General features: G+C 34.2%; 1 protein-coding gene across 15 annotated transcripts in view; it reads left to right on the top strand.

Annotated features, from left to right (window-relative positions):
• NAALADL2 (N-acetylated alpha-linked acidic dipeptidase like 2) overlaps nucleotides 1-26,211 on the top strand; it is a 1,372,789-nt gene that overhangs the window by 1,264,006 nt on the left and 82,572 nt on the right. The window contains exon 16 of one of the 15 annotated variants that reach the window (XM_063662439.1): nucleotides 8,341-8,495. The exons of the other annotated variants lie outside the window; for them this stretch is intronic. Within the exon in view, the coding sequence (XP_063518509.1) occupies nucleotides 8,341-8,495 (155 nt within the window). The remainder of the gene's footprint in view (nucleotides 1-8,340; nucleotides 8,496-26,211) is intronic. 15 annotated transcript variants of the gene reach the window in all.

A 26,211-nucleotide genomic window follows, 5' to 3' on the forward strand; every position in this document is an offset into this window, starting at 1 on the left:
GAATGACCTCTTGCTGGTGCTCAAGTCAGCCAAATAATATTTTAATTCAAATTTATTTTCTTGGTATTTATTATGTTTTCTATGAGAAATTAGACAAAATTTTACACAGTTAACTGTCTTTTGTCTTGGAAAAGAACAAGATTATTGAATAATATTGTGGAATCTTATGACCACATATTGTCAGGAGCTCAGGTGAGCTGGGAGAGACAGAGTTGGGCTGGCAGGTGTCAGAGCAGCCAATTAAAGCCACAACCCAAAAGGAAAGATTTAGCCTTTAATCATTTACTTTGATGAAGTGCAAAAGAGTACAAAAGGGAAGAAAATGTCAATTCCTTGCTGTTCCTTTTTTCCCTCATGGAATGGTGCACAGTCCAGGGACAGGTAGATAAGCAGAGACACAGGGATCATCTCTCTGTTGAGGAAGCCCCCAAACAAAAGGCTCAGGCAGTTTATGGATGGTGAGATGGAGAGGAGGGTGGAGGGGAAGGGCTAGGAGTGGAAAAGTACAGGGCACTGAGCCAGACTGGGGAAAAGTGGTTTCTCCTTTGTTCTTCACTCCTATAAGGCACCTGAAGAGAAGCTCTGCCTAAGGCCTCAAAGAGACCTAGAAAGGGAGGCACCTGGGCTGACAAGGCCAATGTGTAAAGAGCAAGACCAGCCAGGTGGGCCTTAGTCCTGGACTGCAATTTCCTTCAGAATCTGCAATGCTCTGTCTGTGCACCAAATCTGATGCAAGGTGTGCATTTATCTCCCCAATGCCTGCCCAGTAAAGCTTTTGTAATTTCTTATGGTCAGGCCTAAAACATCACACATAGTTTTTTTGTGTTTTGTGTTTGTTTTTTTAGATGAAGTTAATTTTATGGAAATATCTGACAAAGGCTTTAATATAAGTATATGTCAGGTAATTAAAGACAAGTGAAAAATGGCTTTTATTAGAAGACAAAAGAATAAATTAGCTCAAGTGAATATAAAAAATTAATACAAGTGTTAGATGTAAAGGAGATCATTGTAGAAAACTTAAAATCCCCAAGATAGAAAATATCTTCTCAGGAATCATTTTAAAATGATGAGATCATTTGAAAGATAGAACTGAGAAACATATAAAATGTGTCATAGGAAGAGAGAGATTTTTAAAATATGAAAGTAGAGTTAAGATATATGCTAGATAAACTAGGAAGCTTCAACTATATATAATTGGAATTTTAGAATAATCGAAAAAAGGGAAGACAAAAATTTGCGAATAATTCCTATAATTGATGAAAGATTATAGATTGAGTTTTAACCAGGAGCTTGAATTCTCACTTATGACTTCAAATATAAAGTTTGTCAAAACCATACCTATCACATGGTTATCTGGTAAATGTAGTAGTATTCCTCCTCAGCCACAATAAACATTCAATCCTACTGCATCTTACGTAATGTAATTTACAGGATAAGTTGACTTAAATGTTTCCTTTCTTCTTGGTAAGGAGAGTTGCACTGGTCTCTGATATTTAGAGAATTGTCATTCTAACATTCTTATTTTTTGCTCTGGACTTCTTCAAAATGTCCACCAGCTTTAGGCTAAAAGAACTTGCAAATTTGAGATGCTCTTTTACACAGTGGGCATTATTAGCTACATTCCAAGAGTATTCTTGGATAAGAATAAGTATCACTCTTCTTTAATGCCCTTTTCTCTTTTCAACACTAAATTCCAATTTTGGAATTATTACCATCTGAATTTAATTACATTATTAAGCAAATATACTGAAGTGCCCTTCAGAAAACCATGGAGCTTTTATAATACTTCCCGCACTGAAAATTGTGCTTAGGAAAAAAATTAGTATGTACACAAAACATATAGAGAATATAGATATATTGACTCTATAAATATATAGAGAAAGTTTGATTCTGCAATCTTCCATGCCACCTGGGAGAATTTTTATTCCAGATTTCCTTCTATGACTTGTGGGCCATTCATATTGGGCCAAATTAAAAATGTAGGTGTGACTATAAGAGGTGAAACACACAGAGCAGGACTAGTGTGCCTTTAGAGAGATAAAAAGGCACTGGAGAAAAAATATTCAGGGCTTTTGTACTGTATTCTCACATCTGTTAAGAGAGGAGAGAAATGAAACACATCGTAAGAGGGTCAGAAGGTATGTAGTACAGCCACATGATGATACTATCATAAGGCAAACATGAGAAAAATCTGTTGGCTCTGATAAAGATGTTAATTTAAGATCACTCCAAATTTTATTGTTTCTGCTTTTGTGTTTTGTTTCATCTCAGCCATTCAGATTACTTTGTTTCCTGGATTATGATAGGGTCTAAGAGACAGGATTCAATATTCCTGAGTTATAAAATCAGAAGGGTCATGAACAATTAGAGAGTTAAATTCCGGCCATGGGGTAGGAGCATTGAGGGCAGTGTCTTAATACCCACATTCTCTGAATCTTCAAAAAATGAATGTTTAGGAACCTTTTAGGATTTAGAGGGAGGAGATTAACCAAATTTTCTGGCAATTGAAGGATGATACATGATAAATGATAATTAATTACATTAATAATTTACGGTGTATGAAAATGTCATTCATAGCATTGTATTTAACAAGCCGTCTTTATTGTTTTAGTGTAAAAATAGTGATAATACTTTTTACGGATTTGTTCATTACACAGTCCTCAAACTCTATTTTCTCCATAAAATCTTAAATACCTCTACTGTCAGTTCTTCTATGTTGGCAATTTTTCAAGATCCTAACCCTCATATTTTGAAAAGGTCTATTATTGATCCACAAGTTGCCTATGAAATATATCTTTATACTTGTAGTTGAATCGCTTTGTAATAATGAAGTTTTAAACCTGAAAAGCCCAATATCAACTGAAAAAATATTATAAACAGTAAGAATTTCAGTAATAATTTTAGGTACCAAATTAGTAGTTTCATAAGTAACAAAAGTCTATAGAGACAGAAACTTTATATATATGTATATATAAACGTATGTATATATATATTTATCTGTGTATATATATACACACAGATGATATATATAATATATATACACGCACAGATGAATAAAACAATGACTATAAAAGCACATTTCTTATTAATTTTATCTGTAGGTATGTTTTCTTTGCTTTTGTAGTCATAGCTTTTATTATAATTTCTGATTCACTGTTTTATTTGTGTGTGTGTGTATGTATACATACAAAAAATTTCTGTCTTTAGAGAGTTTTGTGTCTTATGAAACTATTAATTTGGTACCTAAAGATATTACTGAAGTTCTTACTGTTTGTAAGATTTTATCAATTGACTTTGGGTTTTCCAGGTTTAAAATTTTATCATCTATTTTTCTCTTCCTTGTCAATTTTTACATCACTAATTTAAAGCTCTTTCCTAATTGTGTAAACTAATGGCTATAGGAAATATATATGAAAAAATGCTGATACTCATCATTTGACCTGTTTCAGATTTCAGTGTGAATGACTGTAGTATATCCACATTAAAAATAGAACAGCTTGTTAATATATTAAGATTTTTCTAATAACGTTCATGAAGTACAGTGGTTTGCATTTTTATAACTTAATCTTTTAAGGTTTAAAATCAATATTAAACTTGTGTCATAAAATAATTTAAAGGTTTTTCTTATTTGTGCTCTGAAACAGTTTATCAATATTTGAATTTTCTGCTTTTTAAAGGGTAAAGCTTCTGCATTTTACGGTAAACCTTTCACCTTCAGGAATTACATTCTGCTGCTACTTTCTTAAACATGATGCTGCTAAAGTCTTTCATCACTCTTTCTGGCTCTCTTCTCATTTTCTTTTGTGTAACTTTTGCCTGATCTCAAGTTGTATACCTCCTATATGAATCTGAAATTTTATTAATTTGCAGAATTCTTCTGACAATGATGTTTGTAGATTGTTTTTCCTTCTGGTTGCATTTGTATGATTTCTGGGACTTACCTGTGTTCATAGGGGATTTCTCTTGTTTTCAGTTTTTTTTGCCAATTTTCTTAAAACTATAAATCATGCTTAATTCATAATTATTCATAGTTACTTCATAACTGCATCTTGAGAATGACATAGAGCTTGGATCTGGAAGTGGTAATTTACTAGAATAAATGCTGACTACCTGTGTGCATGAAGGAGATTTTGATGAACAATGGGATTCTATAGTGGACATTTTGGTCACGTCTCCAGTATTCATTCTAGCCCTCACCCATTGTGTGGCGATTCTGGAGTTTCCACAGACTGATCGTACAGTTATTTATAGCCACAGATCTAATTGGCTGAAAGTAGTCAGGACATGGCATTATCCTAGCCATAGTGATTTTCTTTTTCTCCCAAAGAAAAGTAGATATCCTAGGTGGATACAGTCATATTTTTATTTGTGTTTGGAAATCAGTGGTGGAAAATAATACTTTGTGGAATTGTACTGTGAAGTTTTCATCCACTTCACAGCCACAAAGAGAAGTCAAGCTTAGGATGCAGCTGAGAACTTCAAGATAAAGTGGAAAAATGAAAAGAAAATAAGTTTTCCGTGCTCTCATTGAACTGTGGAAACAAAACTATGATGTTCCCTTCATTTCTGATTTTTTTTCCATCAGTCTTAGCTAATAACTCATGTTTAAGTCAGTTTATTTTTGGAGAGGGGTATAAATTCAAGGAGCTGTCCACAAGACCCATAATTACTCTGATATCAATTATAAGTCTAGGAGTCCCAAGACCAACCTCATATTCCATAATTTGCTACAGCTCACAGAACTCATTAAAAGCTGTAAAGCTCAGAGTTTCAGTTTATTACAGTGAAAGGATACAGATTAAAATCAGCCAAGGGAATAGATGATGAAACAGAATCCAGGAAATTTGGAAGCGTGGGTCTTCTAGATTTTCTCACCTATTGGAATAATGTACAGTGCTGTTTTTCCCCAACAGTGATGTGTGAGACTACACTTGGAGTGTTGACAGGGAAATTCATCCAAGCTTTAGTGTCCAGAGATTTTGTGGGGGCCCCATCACACAGACACAGTTTACTGCCATTGTGGTTGAACTCCATCTCCAGTCTCTCCAGAGATTCATCTGTTACAATGGACTAAATTTCCCTACACTAAATTGTGTTATTAAATTATTTGATATGGCTAAATTCCACCCCAAATCACATTGATACACAAGCTGGAGTAACCCAATGCACTCAGGCAAACAAAGACAGTCCTTTCAGATGTGACATTCCAAGGGCTTAGATATTACTGACCAGGACCTAAGGACAAAGGGCAGACATCTCTTTAGGCAAAGTTAAATTCTTTACTACATGCTGGGCAGTGCTATGGTTCTAGTTCTTTAAACTAAGAAGCTAGGGAAGAGACTGATAAGATGTTTTTGTCAGATTTGACCCTTATCATAGGTAGTTCCGTTTAGAATAAAACCATTGAGTTCTGAAATTAAAAAAAAAAAATTCTCAGAAAAGTGACAGATTTAGTTTTGTTTGTTTGTTTGGTTGGTTGGTTGGTTGGTTTTGACAGAGTCTTGCTCTGTTGCCAGGCTGGAGTGCAGTGGCACAATCTCGGCTCACTGCAATCTCCCCCACCCGGGTTCAAGCGATTCTCCTGCCTCAGCCTCCTGAGTAGGTGGGACTACAGGCACGTGCCACTATGCCCAGCTAATTTTTGTATTTTTAGTATGTGGCTTCACCATGTTGGCCAGGATGGTCTTGATCTCTTGCCCTCGTGATCCACCTGCCTTGGCCTCCCAGAGTGCTAGGATTACAGGCGTGAGCCACCGTGCCTGGCCAGTTTCGTTTTTTTTTAATTACCAAAATAATTTCTAGATGTATGTTTCTCACAGGTTTTTAAAATGTCTACAAATCCCTATATATTTCTTCATAGTAGAGTAATGTTTTGGTATTGCATTAATTTGTTTTTATGGCATCAGCTATTGTCTCTATAACCTCAGAATATGGTTAGAATATTGGTTGGTACAGTACAGATGTTATATAGTTGATATTATTAAAGCGTCCTAAAATAGGTGAAATTACCAAAAACTTACACGCACACATAACAAACATAACCAAATACAAAGGTATAAGTTAATCCTCTTGCACAGTTTACCAAATATTTGTTTTAAAAATAGTAGTTCCTTTTTAAATAGGGAAATTATTTCATTTCTAACAATGAAAGCATGTCTCAGAAATCAAAAAATAAATCACACTGAGTATATAAACAACATGTTCTAGAGAGTAGTAGTGAATCCTTGATGTGAAGATACTGACACAAGAGTGGTAAAAGAATACAGTTACAGACTTTGATTGTTCATTCTTGTTATTTTCTTGGAAAAATTAATTTTGGGGGCATTCATATGCAATGAATATCCAGGAATTCCAATGCTATATAATTTGACTAAGTGTGTCTACTTTGAATTCTATAATGGGTTCCTGGAGATAAGGAAGGAACCAGCATTGCTAAGGGAAAATAACATATAAGGCACCTCTATGAGATGTCCATAGAAAAACAAAAAGTAAAATTCTGACTTTAGGGATGCTCATTTGCTATTATCTCTTACTCCTTTGTCCTTTATCAGTATTTAATAAAAGTAATCCTCTTCAGTCTCCCTGTTCAACTATCAGATTTTTAAGAATATGGAAACAGAAATTCAGGTAAATAAGTTATTTAATCCAATGATAGGCCTTTCCCAGCAGTGTACCAGTGAAGGTTTTGGGGTCTCTCAACAATGTAATTGGTAAACACAAAATTAGATTCAGTATTCAGTTGTTAATGAGTAGTCTCGACTTCACTGCTGTTAGACTTTCTGTGCCTTGCGTGTTTGTATTGCCTAATTTGATGTGTTTGTGGAGAGATCCATATAGGTGTTTGAAAAAAAATCCAATCCCTGAGATAATTGGGCATTTTTTAAATAAAATGCACTCTTGCAACTTTATGTAGAGTGATCTTTTTTAATTATACATAAACCATGGTTTCCAACAAGATTCTTTCAGGCATAGAATAGGGACTTTTCTGTTTTTCTACTCTTTCCATCAGAATATTCTCAAATTGTAGATGCCACATCACAATTCTGTTGCTAAAGTTTATTTTTCCGACGTCTGTTGTAGTAACGTTCATAGTGAAGTTTAAAAGAATACTTGTTGGAAAAATGTACTGCATTCTTTGCCTAGTGACATATGCTGAGCTTTTGTAGGCAAACTTATTGCTCTCTTTATCTGTAGGTCCATTTAGTACTATTTGTTCTTTTAGTATCAAGGCTACTATAATGAGCAGAAACCATCCTTTTCAGATAACATACTAAAAAATAGTTGAAATAAATTTAAAAAAATATTTCCTTAAAGTGGCATAATGCTTCCAGACATAGATTTCAAAGTACAGGAGATATTTTGGAGAATATCCTTTGAGGAATAAACAACTATATGTTTCAAATTTGTAACCATTAAACTTAATAATATCTAGTACTCAAAACTCTAGATGGTGATACACTTTATCAGTAATAATCAGCCTGGGTGTGCTTATTGGATTAAAATGGCAATACAATGTCCTACTTAAAAAATTTTAAATAAGGATGAAGCTAATAGCTCACCATCTCACTGGGTATGCAAAATAGAAAACAAATGGCATTGTGCTGCTTTTGTTATTCCTTGATCTTGATCTTTGTAAATCTGTCTCTGAAACAAAAATGTGGTGAAATATTTTCTAGATTGGCCATCAATTTTTATAGCAAGAGCGACAAATATTCAGATTAGTTCCAACACCTTCAGAAAATTAATTTGATTTGTGGTGTTCACAAAAAAAAATTCTTATTCAAAAAATTTATGTAATATATATTAGTGTTCATCTAGCACATACAGAGTATCCTGCTTGATGCAATGAAGGTAAAAATGAGTCAGACATAGGCCTTCCCTTGAGCCAGTTAGTAACCATGAAGAAAGATGAAGCACACACAGCAAACTATAATATAGTGAGAAATAAAGTAGTGTTATGAAAGAAATGTAAATAAATGAAACTTCAGGAGAGAAAGATTTCTTTTCCTTCCAGCTTGGGGGATCATTTGGAAGTCCTTTTAGCCAGGGCTTGAGAGAAAAGATGTAGGGAACAACTGAGATAATTGACACTCCACATAGAGGAAATATTAAGTGATCAAAAGTCCAGAGATGCAAATACTTCTTTTTTTTTTCACAGCGCTTTATTGTAGGATATAGAGATGCAAACACATGGGATGTGTTTGTGAGATGTGAAAGATTATTTCCTTTGACTCTAAGGGACATCAAGGAGAAAAATTGGAGATAATTGAAAAGATTCTTGGTTCAAGACACTCATTTAAAATGATGACTTACTGTCTTAATTTTCTGCTGCTATGATAGAATACCACAGACCAGGTAATTTATAAAGAAGAGAAGTTTATTTGGCTCACAGTTCTGGCAGCTGGGAAGTCCAAGAACATGGCACCAATATCTGGAAAGGGTCATCCATGGCAGAAGGCATCACGTGGTGAGCAATCACAAGAGACAGAGAGAAGGTAGGGGCAACATTTATCCTCTTATTAGGAGCCCACTCCTTACTAACCCACTTCTGCAATAATGGCATTAATTCATTCATGAGGGTGGCGCACTCATGACCTAATGACTTCTCAAAAGCCCTACCTCTTAATACTGTTACAATGGCAATTAAATTTCAGCATGAGTTTGGAGGAGACATTCAAATCTTAGCACTCACTATGGAATTTTAACCTGTCTAGGAGTATTTTGGATATGTCAATCAATCTGAAGCCAACATCAAGCAAGAAAGCCTCAGAATTTAGATTTTATGGTGAAATTTAAACTGGTCTCTAGAGGTAGCTTATAACTTTGCCTGCCGTCTTGAACTCCTGCAGCTAGAATATAGGAGTAGTAGAATACTAATAGATGTGATTCCTCTCATGCCTTAGGGGAGAATACAGAGAATCCTGTTTTCACACAATGTGTCTTTTATGTGTAGGCCTTACTACCCCTTTTCTGTTGAACAACTACTTATAATGTGCTAGTGCTGAAGCTGCACACAGACACACACACACACAAAAAACCCTACTTATGAGGGTGTATTGTTACTTTTGATTTTAGATGTAGAAGTTGAGTTAGAGTTATGGGATAACTCTGAAATTGAAAGTAAGATTTGATGCCAAAGCTAACCTGTCCACTATTTAATCTCATAATCTCATACATTATAATTGTCCCAAAGTTAAGTGCTCAACTGACTTTTTAAAAAAGCAAATTTATGTATTTACATACACACACGTATAAATGTATGTATATGTATATACATATATGTGTGTGTATATATGTGTGTATATATATATTTATATATGTATATAATCTCCAAGCAAATTCTATGTACATAGAGTGCAGGAAGATTGATTTTGATTTTGATGACTGGTGCCTGGAAAGAGTAAGACTGTTATATCATTAAAGAGTTAAATACAGCCCACCTTTTTGATATTATACATTAAGAATAGACAAATTTAGTAAATAAATAGAATTTGGAAGTATTTGTGTCATGTGCCACAAGTTACAGTTATTTGAGTTAAAGACATTATAACCATTTAGCCACATTAATACAATTATCTTCAGCTTTATGATCTTTGTAAGCATAGAGAATTCAGTGAAATAATATTTGGTCTCAAAGACCATAAAGCACTCAGATCCCATTTATTTGAATATTATTTCAAATACATACTATCCTACAGCATGATAGAAATCCAAATGCTAAGAAGAGTGCTAAGCACACATAAAACTATCCGGCACTAACTCAGTAATATACAACGACACACTCAGCTCAAACTTTGAATAGTTAGACTCTAAAATGTCTGGTTCTGTAAACCAACACTGTCCTACAGATGCACTCCAAAGTTTGGCCCAAAGTACATTTTTCCTTTACATATTTAATTTTTAAAAATAATATATTTCTAACTATGTGATTAAAAGTAGGTTATATAAAGAAAGGAATTCTGTGGCAGTGTCCAAGCTTCAGCTGAGCAAATTTTTGCTGGCAATTATCTTATTTGAATCCATTAGTTTATAAGTTCAGGAAAAATAGAAGATCCACAAAAATAATGTTGAGAACCATAAATCTTAATACAAAGCACTACATATATATATAATTATTATAATTAATTGAGTCTTTTGTTTGTTTTCCTATTACCCATATAGATGACAGGCAACAAGAGATTAAGAATAAAGAACTATGCTGTTTTCTTGAGTAGTCCTCTGTCTTAAGTTTGCTAACATACATGAAACATGCACTAGATCTTAACTTGATGTTTCTCAAGGAGGAATATAGGACATTAACTCTGCATTCAAGAACATGTCTGGAGCCTCCCGTTGATATTCCAGGAGGTGCTTTTACCACACTAGCCCTCTACCCCTCAGTTACTTGAGAGGTGAGAAATTCACTTCTCCAATTATTTTCTCAACTTAGGTCTATCACAGATAAGTTACATTGAACAAGTATTAATTAAACAGCTACTGTTTACCTTTTATGAAACTAAAAAAATTAAGTACAGAGTTAGAACACACACACAAATCAGTATATTATTGAGTTCCACTGAGTGACAATTAGAAAGATATTTTTACATGCTATAGTGCTTATCATAGGATTTTTTCTCAGCATAGTCATTATTGTAATAGGTCCTCTTAAATAATTGATAAATGCCAAATCCTTTAATACTTAGTTTCAAGACGTTTTAAACAATATTATACTTGTAATGTCAGAGGACAGGAGATTCAAAGACGTGGCAGAATGTCCAAGGGCATTTTCTATAGTCCAGTTAGAATACCAGAGATGGTAAACTTTTATGACTTCCAAGCTGTACTTTTAGGGTTTTGCTTTTAAAGGTAAAACTTGTCATACTAATTTTCTGCATCCAGAAGTATTTACTTCCCTTATATTTGCAATCAGCTGTGTACTACAGTGCTCTTTTGAGAGCAGACGTTAAAGTATCTGTAAAGGCCTTGTTTGATTGTAAATATTATACATTGGATTATGTTTATGCAAACTTATCTTAGCTGTGTGTAAAAATAAGACTGGCTTTTGAAAAATGCTAAGTGCTATGTTTTCCCCCAGCTTCAGTTGAGGCAGTTGATTGGAATAAATTGAGAAGGATCAATATTGTCATGAGGCTGATAGGATATGAGTTTTTCAAAAGCTTAGGAAACTGTTTTGTCCATGAATAAGATATAAGATAATAAAACCTTATATATTCAGAGAAAAAAGGCTACTGCAGCAAATTTAATTAAAAGACAGAGGTGTTCTGTTAGGAAGAGAGTTACCGAAGCTGTTCTGACAAAGCTAACTGCCTTTTCTGTAATGGAAGAATCTGATGATACGTATTGAAGATCTTGTTGCTCTTTGCAATGAATATGTGATTTGCAATACATATGACATTTTTTTAAAGCAAGAGCTTTTACTACCTAAAGTTGCTTACAGGAGGCTATGTGAAAATGTGAAGAGAAAGTATGGGATCATTGGTTTTTAGAGCAACTTAAAAAGTCTCTCAAATCTCCTGACTTCCTAATTGAGGAAATTATTGCAAATGATGTACAGTCTGTTTTTCATCATCCTTTCTAAACTTACCCTGGTTTGTATTTTTATATTAATTTAAATTATAACTGATCAATATTCTTTTATTTTTCACATGAAATGTATATTTATCATGGAAAAAAGTTCCATCAGTCTAAAGTAGTAATATTTCACTTGGCAAGGGAAAGGCAAAAGGGAGCATTAGAGAGGAACCATCAAGAAAATTTTAGGATGCTCTAGGCTGAGGAACATTGGTAATGAAATGGTACTGTGGAGATAAATGAAATGGTACTGTGGAGATAAATGAAGACCACCCAAATGACAACAACCTAGGTCTACTTATTCAGAGCTTGCTAGAGCAAGGGAGACACTCCCCATCACTTGCATTTGGCAGAAAATCAAAGACAGGCAGAAATGTGCGTTAGGTTTACAGTGCAGAAAGAGAAGGTTTCAGGTCTGCGCTCATTGGAAGCTGTAGGGTTGGGGAAGCTGGAGGTGGGCTAACTTCTTGTTAAGAAGTGAGGCACCCTATGTAGGTTAGGGGAGCATATTTGGCTTTTCCTGGATGGTCTTGTGTAGAAAATGGGGGTGAAAATTAAAGAAGCTATCAGTTATTGATCAAGTCTGGCTGTTTTCAGTTGATTGCTTAAAGTTTTGGTTTGGCTTTTTGAACTGATCATTGCAGATTGTAAATTAGATTTCTACTTTTATATGGGATCTGGCCATTGTCAATTTGTATATTCAGTGCCTCACTATAGACCCAGGTCTCTGGTATGCCTATGTACGCATGTATTAATATTTGGATTTCAAACACGTATTTACCAAAAAATGGCATGCCTTCCATTAATAATTGCACTTGTGGGCACAGGAGGAAAAACTGCACATCAATAGGCTAGTTGGCTATGATTTTACCATGTTAAATATATCAAGCAGAATGAAACAGCAGCAGAAGCTAACACCAGTGCAACTCTATAATTAACCACAATATTAATATCATGACTGTGCTTGTTTGTGAAAAACAAAAATGACTTCCAAAGACCAATTTTTATAGTAAGTAATATCTCCATTTGTCTTTCATATTTCAAAGAATGTATTCAACATGATGGCATTATTGTAATTGAATTACCTTCTCCATTTAGGTAATATTAACACTGCATTCAATTTTTCTGTCTTTTTGTTGCAAATTGCATATTTATCAATTGTATTATGTGCCTCTGTTTTTAGAAACTGGATGAAAACCACACTAATTTATCCAAATTTTAATTTCCTGAATAATGAACTTTAGCTCCCATAAGAGCTAATATTTTCAGCAAAATTTATCAGACTATTCAACTCCAATATTTATTTACACTTTCCTCTGTTTTTTTTCTTGAGAAAATAAATTATGAATATGTCAAATATGCTATTTCTAACATTTAACAAGATAACACATGGCTTTATAAAATGGCACTCAAAAAGAAATACAAAGTTAATCTGTAATTCTGTTCTAGTAGTTTATAGAGGTCTGGAGCCAAAGATTTGTTGTTCTCTCTCTGCATGTCACAATGCACTAAGAAAGCTTTTATTCAAAACTGAAGATCTGTCTGCATATTTATAAAAGGAATTTTCACTGGTGAATCTGTAATATAAACTTAATGTTATTAACAGGTTCTCCTTCAAAAGTAAGTTCTCCTAAAAATGATAACTTTACTTTCCTTACCAAGTCATTTAATCAAAACATCTTAAAAGAGAATTTACTGTGGGAGACTTACTAGGCTTTAGGGAAGACAGAAAAAAAACTAAAAAAGACAGAATCACTGCCTACAAAGTTACCAAATAACAAAGTATGCTTAAATAAAAAGAAAAATAGCACTATATTAAAAATGTCCAATAAAGTCAACCTTTGCTTCTCAGTTATAGTCTATTGTAAGACACAAAGCATAATTTGTTTTTCATCCCATGCCAGATCCTGATGTAAGTTATCAAAATGTCCCTAACTTTAGAATTCAACTGCTGCTAAGAATAAAACTTTTCTTCCAATGGATCTAAATAAGGAAAAGGAACATCTTCATTTCTGTCTATTTCATATACTCTAAGAATCCCCTCTACTTGGGAAACATATATTAGTGTATTAAATTGTCAGCAAAAAAATATTTGGAAGAAAATAGTGGTATGGGTCAAAAGAATAGATCCTTAGATCATATATTTAAATCGGAAAAGAAACACACTTAAAGAAAAGAAAAAAAAAAGGAGAGTAGAGTGAGATGTTTCTCATAACTAGATAAGGATGAGAATTCCACCAATGTGCTACAAAATATCCTGTGTAATTTCCTTACTGTGTTTTACCTGCTGTATAACTTGCTTTAATTAAATGTAGTCTCATCATTGACACATCATCTGAAAGCTTAGAAAACATTCCATTGGAGATCTAATCTAGGGTTAGAATAACAATTAAAACACACTAGCACTCATAGAATTTCTCTCATAAATAACTCTAAATATCAGGCATTCTTGAGTTTCCCAGCTTGTGAACAGATTTTTCTTTTTTAAGTAGAGAGAAATTTCTGTTGCAAGTGAATCATTAAACCTTGGGAACAAGCACAGTAATTATAAAATACTTCAGGAAGTCAATCAAACTGTCTAGGGATTCCCTAATATACTATAAGTCTGACAAATTTGGCATTTTTTACTAGTCTGAGGAGAGACTGGACAGTCCCCAATACATGTATTATAATTAATGTTTTCGTTAAGTGCCTTCATTTCCTTAAAACTTAATCTAAGTTGGCCGGGCACGGTGGCTCATGCCTGTAATCCCAGCACTTTGGGAGGCCGAGGCGGACGGATCACCTGAGGTCAGGAGTTCGAGACCAGCCTGACCAACATGGTGAAACCCCATCTCTACTAAAAATACAAAAATTAGGAGTGGTGGCAGGCACCTGTAATCCCAGCTACTCGGGAGGCTGAGGCAGGAGAATCGCTTGAACCTGGGAGGCAGAGGTTGCAGTGAGCTGAGATCGTGCTACTGCATTCCAGCCTGAGTGACAGAGTGAGACTCCATCTCAAAAAATAAATAAATAAATAAACAAAACTTAACCTAAGTTGTTAACTGTGAGCTAACCAAATTAACTTGCATTCGTTTTCCTTTTTCATCTCTTTGACATGATGAATTTATTTTTATATCAGTTTTCTTAAAATGCATTCATTCATATTGACTATTATGACAGGAGTTAAGCTAAACACTTAATTGACTCCTGAGTTTCCTCTGGAAGTTCAGGTCCAGCCCTTAATGAGATTATGATCCTCTTGTAACTGAAAAATCAAAGTAAATGGATATGGATTCTTGGCTTAAGAAAAGATAATTTTGATGACTAGTGGCTCTGTGAGGAAAAACTTTCTTTCCTCTTTTTCCAAATGTCTTCTCCCTAAGACTCTCAGAAATTCTTCTGGTCTGTTATAAAATACAATCTGAGTATGAAAATAGCTAATATATGAAAAAACCTTAGTACTGTGCTTGCAATACACTAAATAAATACTGCGTAAATATTAGCTATTATTAGTAGAAAGTGGGGCTGTTTGCTGTGGAAAAGAGGCTTCCTTTTTCCTCTGTCATTCAGTGCAAACATGTGGAAAGCCCTGGAAGATATAATCTGTAAAGTTTATTCCTATTTTATGAGTTTCAGTAACAGCTACTTCAAGGCCATACATATACTTCTGCACAAACCCCTTTTCTTAGAGCCACTTTACTTATTTTTACGACAGAAAAATAGATATGAAATACATTTTTTGACAGATAGTCTTTTGCCAACACAATAAAAATATGAACCAGGAAGCTAAGTAAAGTTTTGTTTTGTTTCGTTTTCTCTTTACCCTCCGAATTCCTTTACTTGATCCTGCGTCTTTTGTTCATCTAAATCCCATGTTTGTCCTCTCTACCCACCGACTCTCGATACAGAATCTTTCCACATACAAACATATGTTCTTCATTGATCTATACATTTGTTTCTCCAAATCCTTAAAATTGGATGTTTTGGTGACTTTAAAGATTCTGAAGCATATTCATATTTCCACATGTCTTATTTGCGCAGCTGTTTCTGCACTAATGCTTCACTTGGTATCAAGGTATCAAGGCTGAGTCAGCCCTAGAATCTGTCCTTGAAGTCCTGGGTCTGTGAGGAACTAAAAGTTTCATTTAAGTATGATGAAACGTGAAAGCATCGTGCACATATTACTATGGTAACAAAGAAAGGATGAGCAATTCTACCTCAGAAAGTTAGTGCTAATACCATCATTCACATGAGGAATATTTACCCCTACATTTGAAAAATGAATCCGAGCCTTGTATGGAAAGACATCCCAGATGGAGAGCACAACATTTTCAGAGACATTTGCTCAGGAACCACAGTAGTGGAGAACTGTGGCATTGCTGGAGAGAGGAAGAGTGGGAGAGATGGCTGGAAAGAAGAAAGGCAATGGAATAATGAGAGGACCTCACATCAACCTTCCAGCTGTAGGGTTCATTTTATCCTCATTTCACAGAAGAGGAAAATGAGGTCCATAGAGTAAAAAACGACATAGGAAATAAACAGCAAGGGCTCAAATTCAAGACCAGATCTTCTCCTAAAACCCATCGTGCATGCTTTCTGCTGCAATATATGCCTAGTTGGAATTTTTTTAATCAAAGTATTAAATCCCTAATTTAGATACAAGAAATTAGACTTTAGTGTGGTATATGCTAAAGGGATCTTTTAGACAGAGCTCCTTTGACAGGTGTCCCAATTACCTCATAAACAAGTTATTTTCCTGAATGTATATTGTTGTTTTCCTCATCCTAAGGAAGTTGGAGGTAAGGAGAAAGAGAAGAAAGAAAGAAAGAAAAAAACTAACACTAATTGGGTGTCTTCTGTGAGCTACAGATTATTTTATATGTTATATTTTATAGGTATTTTGTATACTATAGTATTTGAATCCTCACAACCATTTTGTGAGTTAAATATTATTGCCACTTTTAAAGATGAGGGCTCTGAAATTCAGATATAAAAAAACTTGCCCAACTGACTTGTCCAGTCATGCAGCTAGTTAATGGTAAACCTCAAGTTAGAACAGGAGTTAGCTTGACCTAGACCCAGATCATCTCATTCCTTTATCTAACTGTGCTCCTCGTGAATGGGCTCAAAATTAAACTCAAAACAAGGCCAATCAGTTAACTAAAACATTGATGAAGGAAATGTTTTAGGGCAATGTCTCTAAGAAAGGACATACCTTGGCAAATGAAGTAACATGGCATTTTCGGCTTAATCAAATAAGAACCTTGTATTTGAAATAACATTTGGACTTCAAATTTGGACTCCAAACAGAAAGAATGATGAGATCAGGAAACTCTATGAATGACAAAATAGACCATGAAGCAGCATGAAGAAGAAACAATGAGTGAATGGGAAGAGATACACTACATAAAATGGGGGATATAGAGTTTCTTGTTCTCAAGGGCTTTATTTGCCCATTCAAATCATATCTGTCTTATAAGTATGCCCAAAATCTGTGACTTCATACATTAGTCCCTCCTTATTGATGGGGAATATCTTCCACGACCCCTAATGAATGCCAGAAACCATAGATAGTACCAAACTCTAAATATAGTGTTTTTTCTATGCATACTTAGTTATGATAAAGGTCAATTTGTAAATTAGGCACAATAAAAGATTAGCAATGACAACTAATAAATAGAGCAATTCTAACAATAATAAAGAAAGTAATAAAAACTGTAATAAAAAGTTATGTGAACGTAATCTCTCTCTCTCAAAATATCATATTGTACTGTTCTCACCCATTTTTGGACCACAGTTAACCATGAGTAACAGCTATTGCAGAAGATAAAACTGCAGGTTAAGAGGAACTACTGTATTTACCAAAGGATCATTGTCCCATATAGTCACATTGTCTCCCAGAATCCCAAATAGCTAAACATTTACAAATTATGATTGTTGACCAACCTAAATTCTAGAACACATTGATACTTTAGCAGAAGACGGTAATTAACTCAAGCTCCTGGCCTAGAAAACGTCAAGGTTTGAGAGACTGCTCACCATCAAGAGAGGGCTTCAATACTGGTCTGAGCCTTGTCTAGTCACCTTCACAGATCTTGGACACTCAAGTTAACTCTTCAGTATTTAGCTACTTTTATCCAGGGCACTCACAATAATGATCATATGCAATCCTCTGTATTTGTATTCTAAGTGGTGTGTCTTGCTGAAGACAGAAACATTTAACTACTTGACTATATGTATGTAATGGATTACTTAGAATAAAAACAAAAAAGTTTGGCATTATAGTTTTTTATTGGCCAGAAATTTTGCTGGTAGTTGAGCTATATGTCACTTAGATTAAGAAGTCATTGTGATAATTTTTATTATTAATGATAACAGTGTAAATTATAAGCATAGTTTATTAAACATGTGCAGGTGTTGTTCTGGACCAGGGCAAGATAGTAAATATTTTGGCTTTGTGGGCCATGTGCTATCTGTTGCAACTACTCAGCTCTCCTGGCACAAAAGCAATCAGACAATATGACACTGAATAGACATAGCTGTATTCCAATAAGACTTTATTCATGAACACTGAAATTTAGATTTCATATAATCTTCACGTCATGAAATATTGTTCTTTTCAATTTTTTCAACTGTTTAGAAATGTAAAAACTATTCTTAATGCATGGGCCATACAAAAAGAAGGAGTGGGCTAGATTTACATGAGGGCTTTAGTTTTACAATGCTTGCTCTAGACAGTTACCTTTCTCAGCATAAACTTTGTCATCTATTTCAAGACTTCTCATCCATATTGCATAGATAACGAAACTAAACATAGGAACATCAAACTGACTTAAACATCACATAACAAGTGATTGCAAAACTTTGGCAATTTTCTTGACTTCCCTTAATCTCAATTTCTTTATATGTACACTGGGGAGAAATACATTTATAGCGATATTATGGGATTTAGTGAAATATTTATTTCTTCAATCATTATTAAGTTCTTTCTAGTTGCATAGTCTTCCCTGAAATACTAAAGTTCAGAAAATATACAGTGTAAAAGGTAGATCTTGACCCTGCCCAGATGAGGCTTAGAATTAAGTTTGTAAGACATAAGGTAAGTATGAAGTTATAATTAATATGATAGAAGCGCTGATGGAAAGAAAAACTGTGGGCCAAAGGGAGAATATGGCACAAGTGCATATTCCAAGTTCAGGAAAAACCTCCTGGAAAACAGTGGTGTCAAACAGGGCTGTGAAATGATTCACCGAACTGAAGACATGGGGGAGAAAAAACAAACAAACGAACAAACAACATTTCAGGCAAAGGCAATGCTATGGGTAAATTCCAGAGGTGACAAGGAGTTGGCCCATTAAGAAACTGAAAGAAGTTCACATGACTAGAACACAAACTTCAAGATGTAAATATAAAACTGGATTCAAGAAATAATGCTAGAGAAGTAAGAAGCCATATAAAGACACGTTCATAAGTCTAGAAGTGATCTTAAGAACAAAGGAAAGTTCCTGAAAAGTTGTGAGCAATGAGGGCATATTATTAGACTTGCATTTGGAAAAGGTCATTCTGCTGCAATTTGAAGAATGGATTAGAGAGTGGCAAGAAGGAGTCCAGGGAGGCCACTTCAAAAGTAGATGCTACTATGATCCAGACGAATAATGATAGTGGCTCAGATTAGAGTAGTGGCAGAAGAAACTAAGAGAAGCAGTCAGATTCAAGAAATATTAAGTTATTTGATTCATTTAAAAATATTTATTGCATCCGTTGTTCTGGGAATATAATAATAAACAGACCAAACTGCCAAGTTGTCAGTATGATGGACAAAGTAGAGATGGAGATCATTTCTGACTGGTAACATGAACTAGGATGAGAAAAAAAAACAAAAAGAAAAACAATTTGGTGTGTTTTGATTAAAAACCCTGACTAAAATTTCTCATCATTATTTCTTACAGTTCTTTAGAGGGATACATTTCCCTCCCCGCGAAGCCATTTAGGGCCAGAAACAAAAATAAAAAGAGACAGTGAGTTTATGGCCCTCTAAAACAGCTTTACTATTCTTTCAGCTTTTTCCTACCTTTTATACCCAGAGAATAAAAAAAAAGGAAGAGAAGAAATATATGACTGCTGTTGCAGAACAAGTGCAGATATCAGTGATATGAACAGATACCACTGGAAAACGATTCATGTACATTGTCTCCCCTAAACCTGATAATAGGCATTTTCTTCAAGGTAGAAGATGCTGTACTTTACAACAGCTCACCTGGAGCTTTTATACACTAATTGAGTATGCTATTGAGAGTTGGGTTCTTGGGGTGACTCTTATCATTCAAGGGGACACTATGAAGATATCAAGATCTCCACCAGTTCTACGGGGGCCATCTTACCTCATTTTTCTGTATCCTGGAACCCTTTAAAATGGTTAATACCACAAATATTTTCCTCAGAATTATATTGCACTCATCAAAATAATTCAAATTTGGAATATTTTTAGCTAGTGATTATTCTGCTTTCAGTTTAAATAGTTTCCATAGATAAACATATCACGCTGTGTGTGTATGTCATTGGACTTACACTTCCTATTTTATACTCTTTACATATAGCAAAACGTATTTATAAATGGTATTTCCAGAATACTCCAAAGCCGAAGGTGAGGTCCTTACAAAGTATCCTAGTTAGGTGAACAGAGACACATAGCAAATGGAGATCTTTGTTTAAAAATTATACTTTGTTTACAAAGTATAAAATAGTAAGTTTAATTCTTGACCCATTCCATTGGTAGTGCCTGTGAAGCCCTCAGCCCCCAGGGGACACGTCCACCAGTTGCGTAGGCTTATATGAACCTAAAGAAAGTGTATTACGCTGGAAATAATAGACTTGGCAATCATTCTCTTTGTATATGATATTTGAAACTATGGCAGTTGATGGAAGTACCTAGTGAAATTGTCTGGAGAAGTATCAGCATTTCACAAACCTCAGCAAATCAAACTGGAGAAGAGCAGCTAAAAAGTAGAAGATAAATAAAGATCTGGCATTCACAAAACCCCCAAACAGCCTGTTTCAAGAAGGTATATTGTGCCAAAGCCTGGCTCTGTAAAGGGCCACTTGGTTCAGGAAAGCAGTCAATGGTGATCTTGACAAAAATGATGTCTGTAGTGAGGTTGGAAGTTTGATACAGTGAGTACAGGTCTAAGTGTGATGCGAGGAAATCAAGACTTAATACAAGAGCTCTTTCAAGAAGATGGGCCCACAGAAAATAGGGTAAAGACAAAATAATTTTTGGCTGGTTTTCTTGTATTTTTTTTTAAGATGGAAGATACCTGAACATGTTCCAGTAGTGATAGAAAAGAATTAGCAGGAAGAGATATTAAAGGCTTGGGGAGAGATAGATAACTGAGAGAAATCACCGGTAAATCAGGAAGGGAAGGAATCTAGGAAAGAAACAGAAGGTCTGTTTTTGAAATGATACCATCTATGTTTGCTTACATGGAAACAGCAGGAAAGTAGGAAAGTATGAAGGTATGGTATGTACCTGTAGGCTAGATGTCAGGCAGTTGAGACATCTCCCTCTGAAGATTTTTATTGTGAAGTGGCTAAAAGTTAGGGGAAAAGAATAAGATGGTTGATTTACATAATCATTTTGAAGAATGGAATATTGAACGCAAAAAAGGCCAGATAGACATTAATGATTATGAATTAATAGTAGTATTTAATCTACTTATTTCTAAAATAATGAAGTTTCCACAAGTGTCTGGGAACTGTTTTGTTCTCTGTAACTATTTCTACAGGATGAGTAAGTAGTTTCTATTATATATAAATATTTATATATGTGTAAATATGTATTCAGATATATATATATACACATATATAGGCACATATACACATACAGACACTTTAAATGCACAGTGAGGGTATGGAAGAATATATATGTCTATATTTTGAGATGTGTTTATATATGTATATATGTATCTCTACATAGAAAGACATATGTACATATAAATTTACACATATACATATATATGAAAAACTGTGAAATATATTCATATACATTCTTTTGTACCCTCACCATTGTTTTGAAGTATGTTATTTATTGCACACTCTGTATAGTACTCTCTCTAAAAACAGATGTAATCTACACGTAGTTGATCAGGGAAAATTATCCCATCATTTTGTTATTTTGTTGTTCAAGAATAAATATAGCCCAGAATTATTCTTGATGTTGCTATGAATTCTATGAACCTTCATATAATTCCATCCAGATGTTGAATTTTATCATTTACCTCCAAAATACAAAGATATTGTTCAAGTTATTACTGGTGTAGCTGTTAATGAATTATTTCAAATTTACCTTTGCTCAGTGCTAAAAAGAAATTATTTTCTATGCATGAGAAATGATAGAAAGACCAGAGCCACTTTAGAATAATCACTAGGGGAGAAAGGCATCTAAGATTATATATATTATTTTAATTAAGGGTGCTTGAAATTGTATATGGCTTTCTTTGAATAATAAGCATCTAGAGATGAGGTATGATTAGAAAATGCAATCTCTTTTACAGGTTCAATTAAATCAACTTCATTTCAATAATGTTGAATGATTAGAGAAAATTTTATCAGAATCATACTTTGAGTCATCATTCAAAGAATCAATTTTTTTTAAAATTCTGCAATGTGGTTTACTAGATAATGACAACAGGACTTAAAATTAATGGAAGAAGTTTGAGGGCGATTAAATTATATGTCTTAATCAGTCTGATTTAATATGACTAGTGGATAGAAAGAATTTTCATTTATTCACAAAAGACAACCATCTGAGCCAGTCAAGCTTATAATTAGTGAGAAATAACCCTCAGAAATTAGTGTGCATCTCATATGTGAAGAAGAGTTTGCTCAAATAATATATAACCTGTTTACCTTGAACTTTTCATTTCTTGTAAAATGTATTTTTATTTTAAGCCATTAAACTGTGTAATATTTGAATGAGATTATTCTTGTTGCTGTTTTCTGTTCCAGGCTAAACCAGGATAGCTAGTTATGAGGAGATATAAGGTATTGCAGGATGACATGTTATATACTTATTTGTTATCAAAATACAAAGCTTTCAGTTTTGAAAAAATTGAGATTAGTATTTATTTTTAAATATATTTTAGATGTAATTTTAATATACATTTGTCTCTAGGCAGATAAAATATAGTATTCAACTTTATCCATGTCTTTCATTATAGAGAAATATACATTTGCAAAAGGTTTACTTCTTCAAAAGTTGCACTATCCATATATTTTTTAAGGAGAAGCATATGATATGATCTATTTGTCATAATGATAAGGTATATAAGATACTGTATTAAGATATGATTTAAATTTATAGAGAAATGCTGATAAATATTAAAACGTGTTATGCCTAGATAAGAAGGTATAGTTAAGAAATAAAAACAATATTTGATGCTATCAAATCATTATATCATAAATATGTAAAAGCTAGTTAAAAGGTTTGATTTAAATTATGTCCTTTCTTCCCTATTGACATTTCAATGAGATTAATAAGTTATATTTATATCATCCATCCGCATGGCAATATTAAAATACACTTTCAATCTTTCACGTAATCCATGTAAAAGGGATACACAAAATATTAAACAGTAGTCCTTGTCTCTTCCTTGCTGAGGTGAAGTGAAGGTTTTAAAGCAGGAAATCTTGGAATGAGACAACAAGGTAAAGTTTAAAAAGAACAGGTAAGGCGAGGACCCCTTTTGTACATATAACTGATACATAGTCAGAGAGGTTTGAACTGCCTGAAATCCTAGTAATTGTAATAAAGGAAAAAGTACTATCCTCTCTGGCCCAGCAGGAAAGGGTCAACCAAAGATGGTGATTATTTCTCTAACACAGTTTTATATATGTGTGCCAGTGCTTACTATACTTCCATCATGTATAGATGCATCAGAAGGTTCTGTCTGTGGGAAACAGTGTCTGTGGGAAACAGTGTCTATGGGAAACAGGAACACACCAGACAATGAATCCATCAAGACCTTGATTTTGGACTTCTCAGCCTCCAAAACTGTTAGAAATAGGTGTTTGTTGTTCGTAAGCCACGAAGTTTATGGTATGTTTGTTATAAGCAACCTGAACAGGCTAAAACATGGACTCTAAAATATTCTGGAGCTCCAAATTACTATGTGGGTTAGAAATCCAACAGACCAATATTGTATGGAGCTACTGAGATTTGGGGGGTTAGACTGCTTTTGCAGCATAATGATGTCCGTAACTGTAGCTGATGACCTAACTGTAATAAAGTCTTAAAATCTGTGCTCTTAATCTAAATGCTGTAATAGTAGCTATGATTTAATAGGAAAACAATCTAGACACAATTTAATAATAATTTCATTTCTCTTTCAGCCTGAAATTGGAAGTCAAACTGTGATTTTATTTTCATATAAAGACTCTGAATTAGTAGATTTTCCTGCAAAGTGGTAATAACAGGGTTAACGTTCACAGCTAAATAATCACAATGTTATGGTGAATTGATAAAATGCTTAATAGTTAAAGACTACAACAATTTAAAATAAGCTGACTTTGCCAGTTTTTACTTGCCTACCCAACAGTTATTTTTCATCAACAGTTCTGAATTCAATTCATTTTAAGTGTACATATTGTTTTTCTTTAGGAAAAAGAATAAAATATTCATGACAGTCTGTGGTGATTCATACATTTTTGTTACTTAGAAATATCTAACTTCATTAATTCTTCAGAATGTCTTTTACTGCCCTGAAACACAAATAGTATGATAATGTGTCTGGGGAATTGGCTGCTGAAATGTATTTAAAAGAATTCCATGCCTTCTAATATACAGTGTTTTGAGAAAGAGTTTAAAATTTTAGAATATCAAGTACAAGTGATGTTATTTAATAATTGATAAAGGCAGTTCCTACACAACTTTGACATTCTATCATTCTATTCAGATTAGACTTTTAAAAAATCAGTAGTTTCTTTATTCTTTTTTGTTTGTTTGTTTTTTCTTACCACCCCAAATGCAAAGCCTCATTTTTTTTAATACTTTAAGTTCTGGGATACATGTGCAGAACGTGCAGATTTGTTACATAGGTATACACATGCCATGGTGGTTTGCTGCACCCATAAACCCATCATCTACATTAGGTATTTCTCCTAATGCTACCCCTTCTCTAGCCCCCCACTCCCCAATAGGCCCTGGTCTGTGATGTTCCCCTTCCTATGTCCATGTGTTCTCATTGTTCAACTCCCACTTATGAGTGAGAACATGCAGTGTTTGGTTATCTATTCCTGTATTAGTTTGCTGAGAATGATGGTTTCCAGCTGCATCCATGTTTCTGCAAAGGACATGAACTCATCCTTTTTTATGGCTGCATAGTATTCCATGGTGTATATGTGCCACATTTTCTTTATCCAGTCTATTATTGATGGGCATTTGAGTTGGTTCCAAGTCTTTGCTATTGTGAATAGTGCTGCAATAAACATACATGTGCATGTGTCTTTATAGTAGAATGATTTATAATCCTTTGGGTATATACCCAGTATGGGATTGCTGGGTCAAATGGTATTTCTGGTTCTAGATCCTTGAGGAATCGCCAGACTGTCTTCCACAATGGTTGAACTAACTTATGCTCCCAACAGTGTAAAAACATCCCTATTTCTCCACATCCTCTCCAGCATCTGTTGTTTCCTGACTTTTTAATGATCACCATTCCAACTGGCATGAGATGGTGTCTCATTGTGGTTGTGATTTGCATTTCTCTAATGACCAGTGTTGATGAACTTTTTTTCATATGTTTGTTGGCCACATAAATGTCTTCTTTTGAGAAGTGTCTGTTCATATCCTTTGCCCACTTTTGGACAGGGTTGTTTCTTTTTTCTTGTACATTTGTTTAAGTTCTTTGTAGATTCTGGATAGTAGCCCTTTGTCAGATGAGTAGATTGCAAAAATTTTCTCCCATTCTGTAGGTTGCCTGTTCACTCTGATGATAGTTTATTTTGCTGTGCAGAAGGAAGCTCTTTAGTTTAATTAGATCCCATTTGTCAAGTTTGGCTTTTGTTGCCTTTGCTTTTGGTGTTTTAGTCCCTATTTAATCAATAGTGTTGGGAAAACTGGCTAGCCACATGCAGAAAACTGAAACTGGACCCCTTCCTTACACCTTATACAGAAATTAACTCAAGATGAATTAAAGACTTAAACGTAAGACCTAAAACCATAAAAACCCTAGAAGAAAACCTAGGCAATACCATTCAGGACATAGCCATGGGCAAAGACTTCATGACTATTTTCTCTTTTCTAAATTATCTATTCTCATTTAAGGCAAGTACTAATGTTTGAGAAAGATCAGATTTTCCCTAATATTCTTTACATTACCATTAACAGTAATAATGTATTAATCATACGTGGAACCTTTCTTTAGTGTTATTCTTACATCATCTCTTATGGAGTAAAATAATGGAAGCCTAAAGAAGTAGTTTTATGTCCCAGGCCACAAGGATACGGACAGAACCAGGGTTAAAATCCAGATAAACTGGCTGCTACACCATTGTTCACTCTGCTCTGTTCTAGTAGAAGAGTTCAAGAGTTCATCCTACTCTGTTCAATTGTTTATGGACTCTCTTTAGTAGGTGTTTAAAATGCTTAAAACAATAGCAGTG

Source organism: Pongo pygmaeus, chromosome 2 (assembly GCF_028885625.2).
Source record: "Pongo pygmaeus isolate AG05252 chromosome 2, NHGRI_mPonPyg2-v2.0_pri, whole genome shotgun sequence".
Taxonomy (NCBI): Eukaryota; Metazoa; Chordata; class Mammalia; order Primates; family Hominidae; genus Pongo; species Pongo pygmaeus.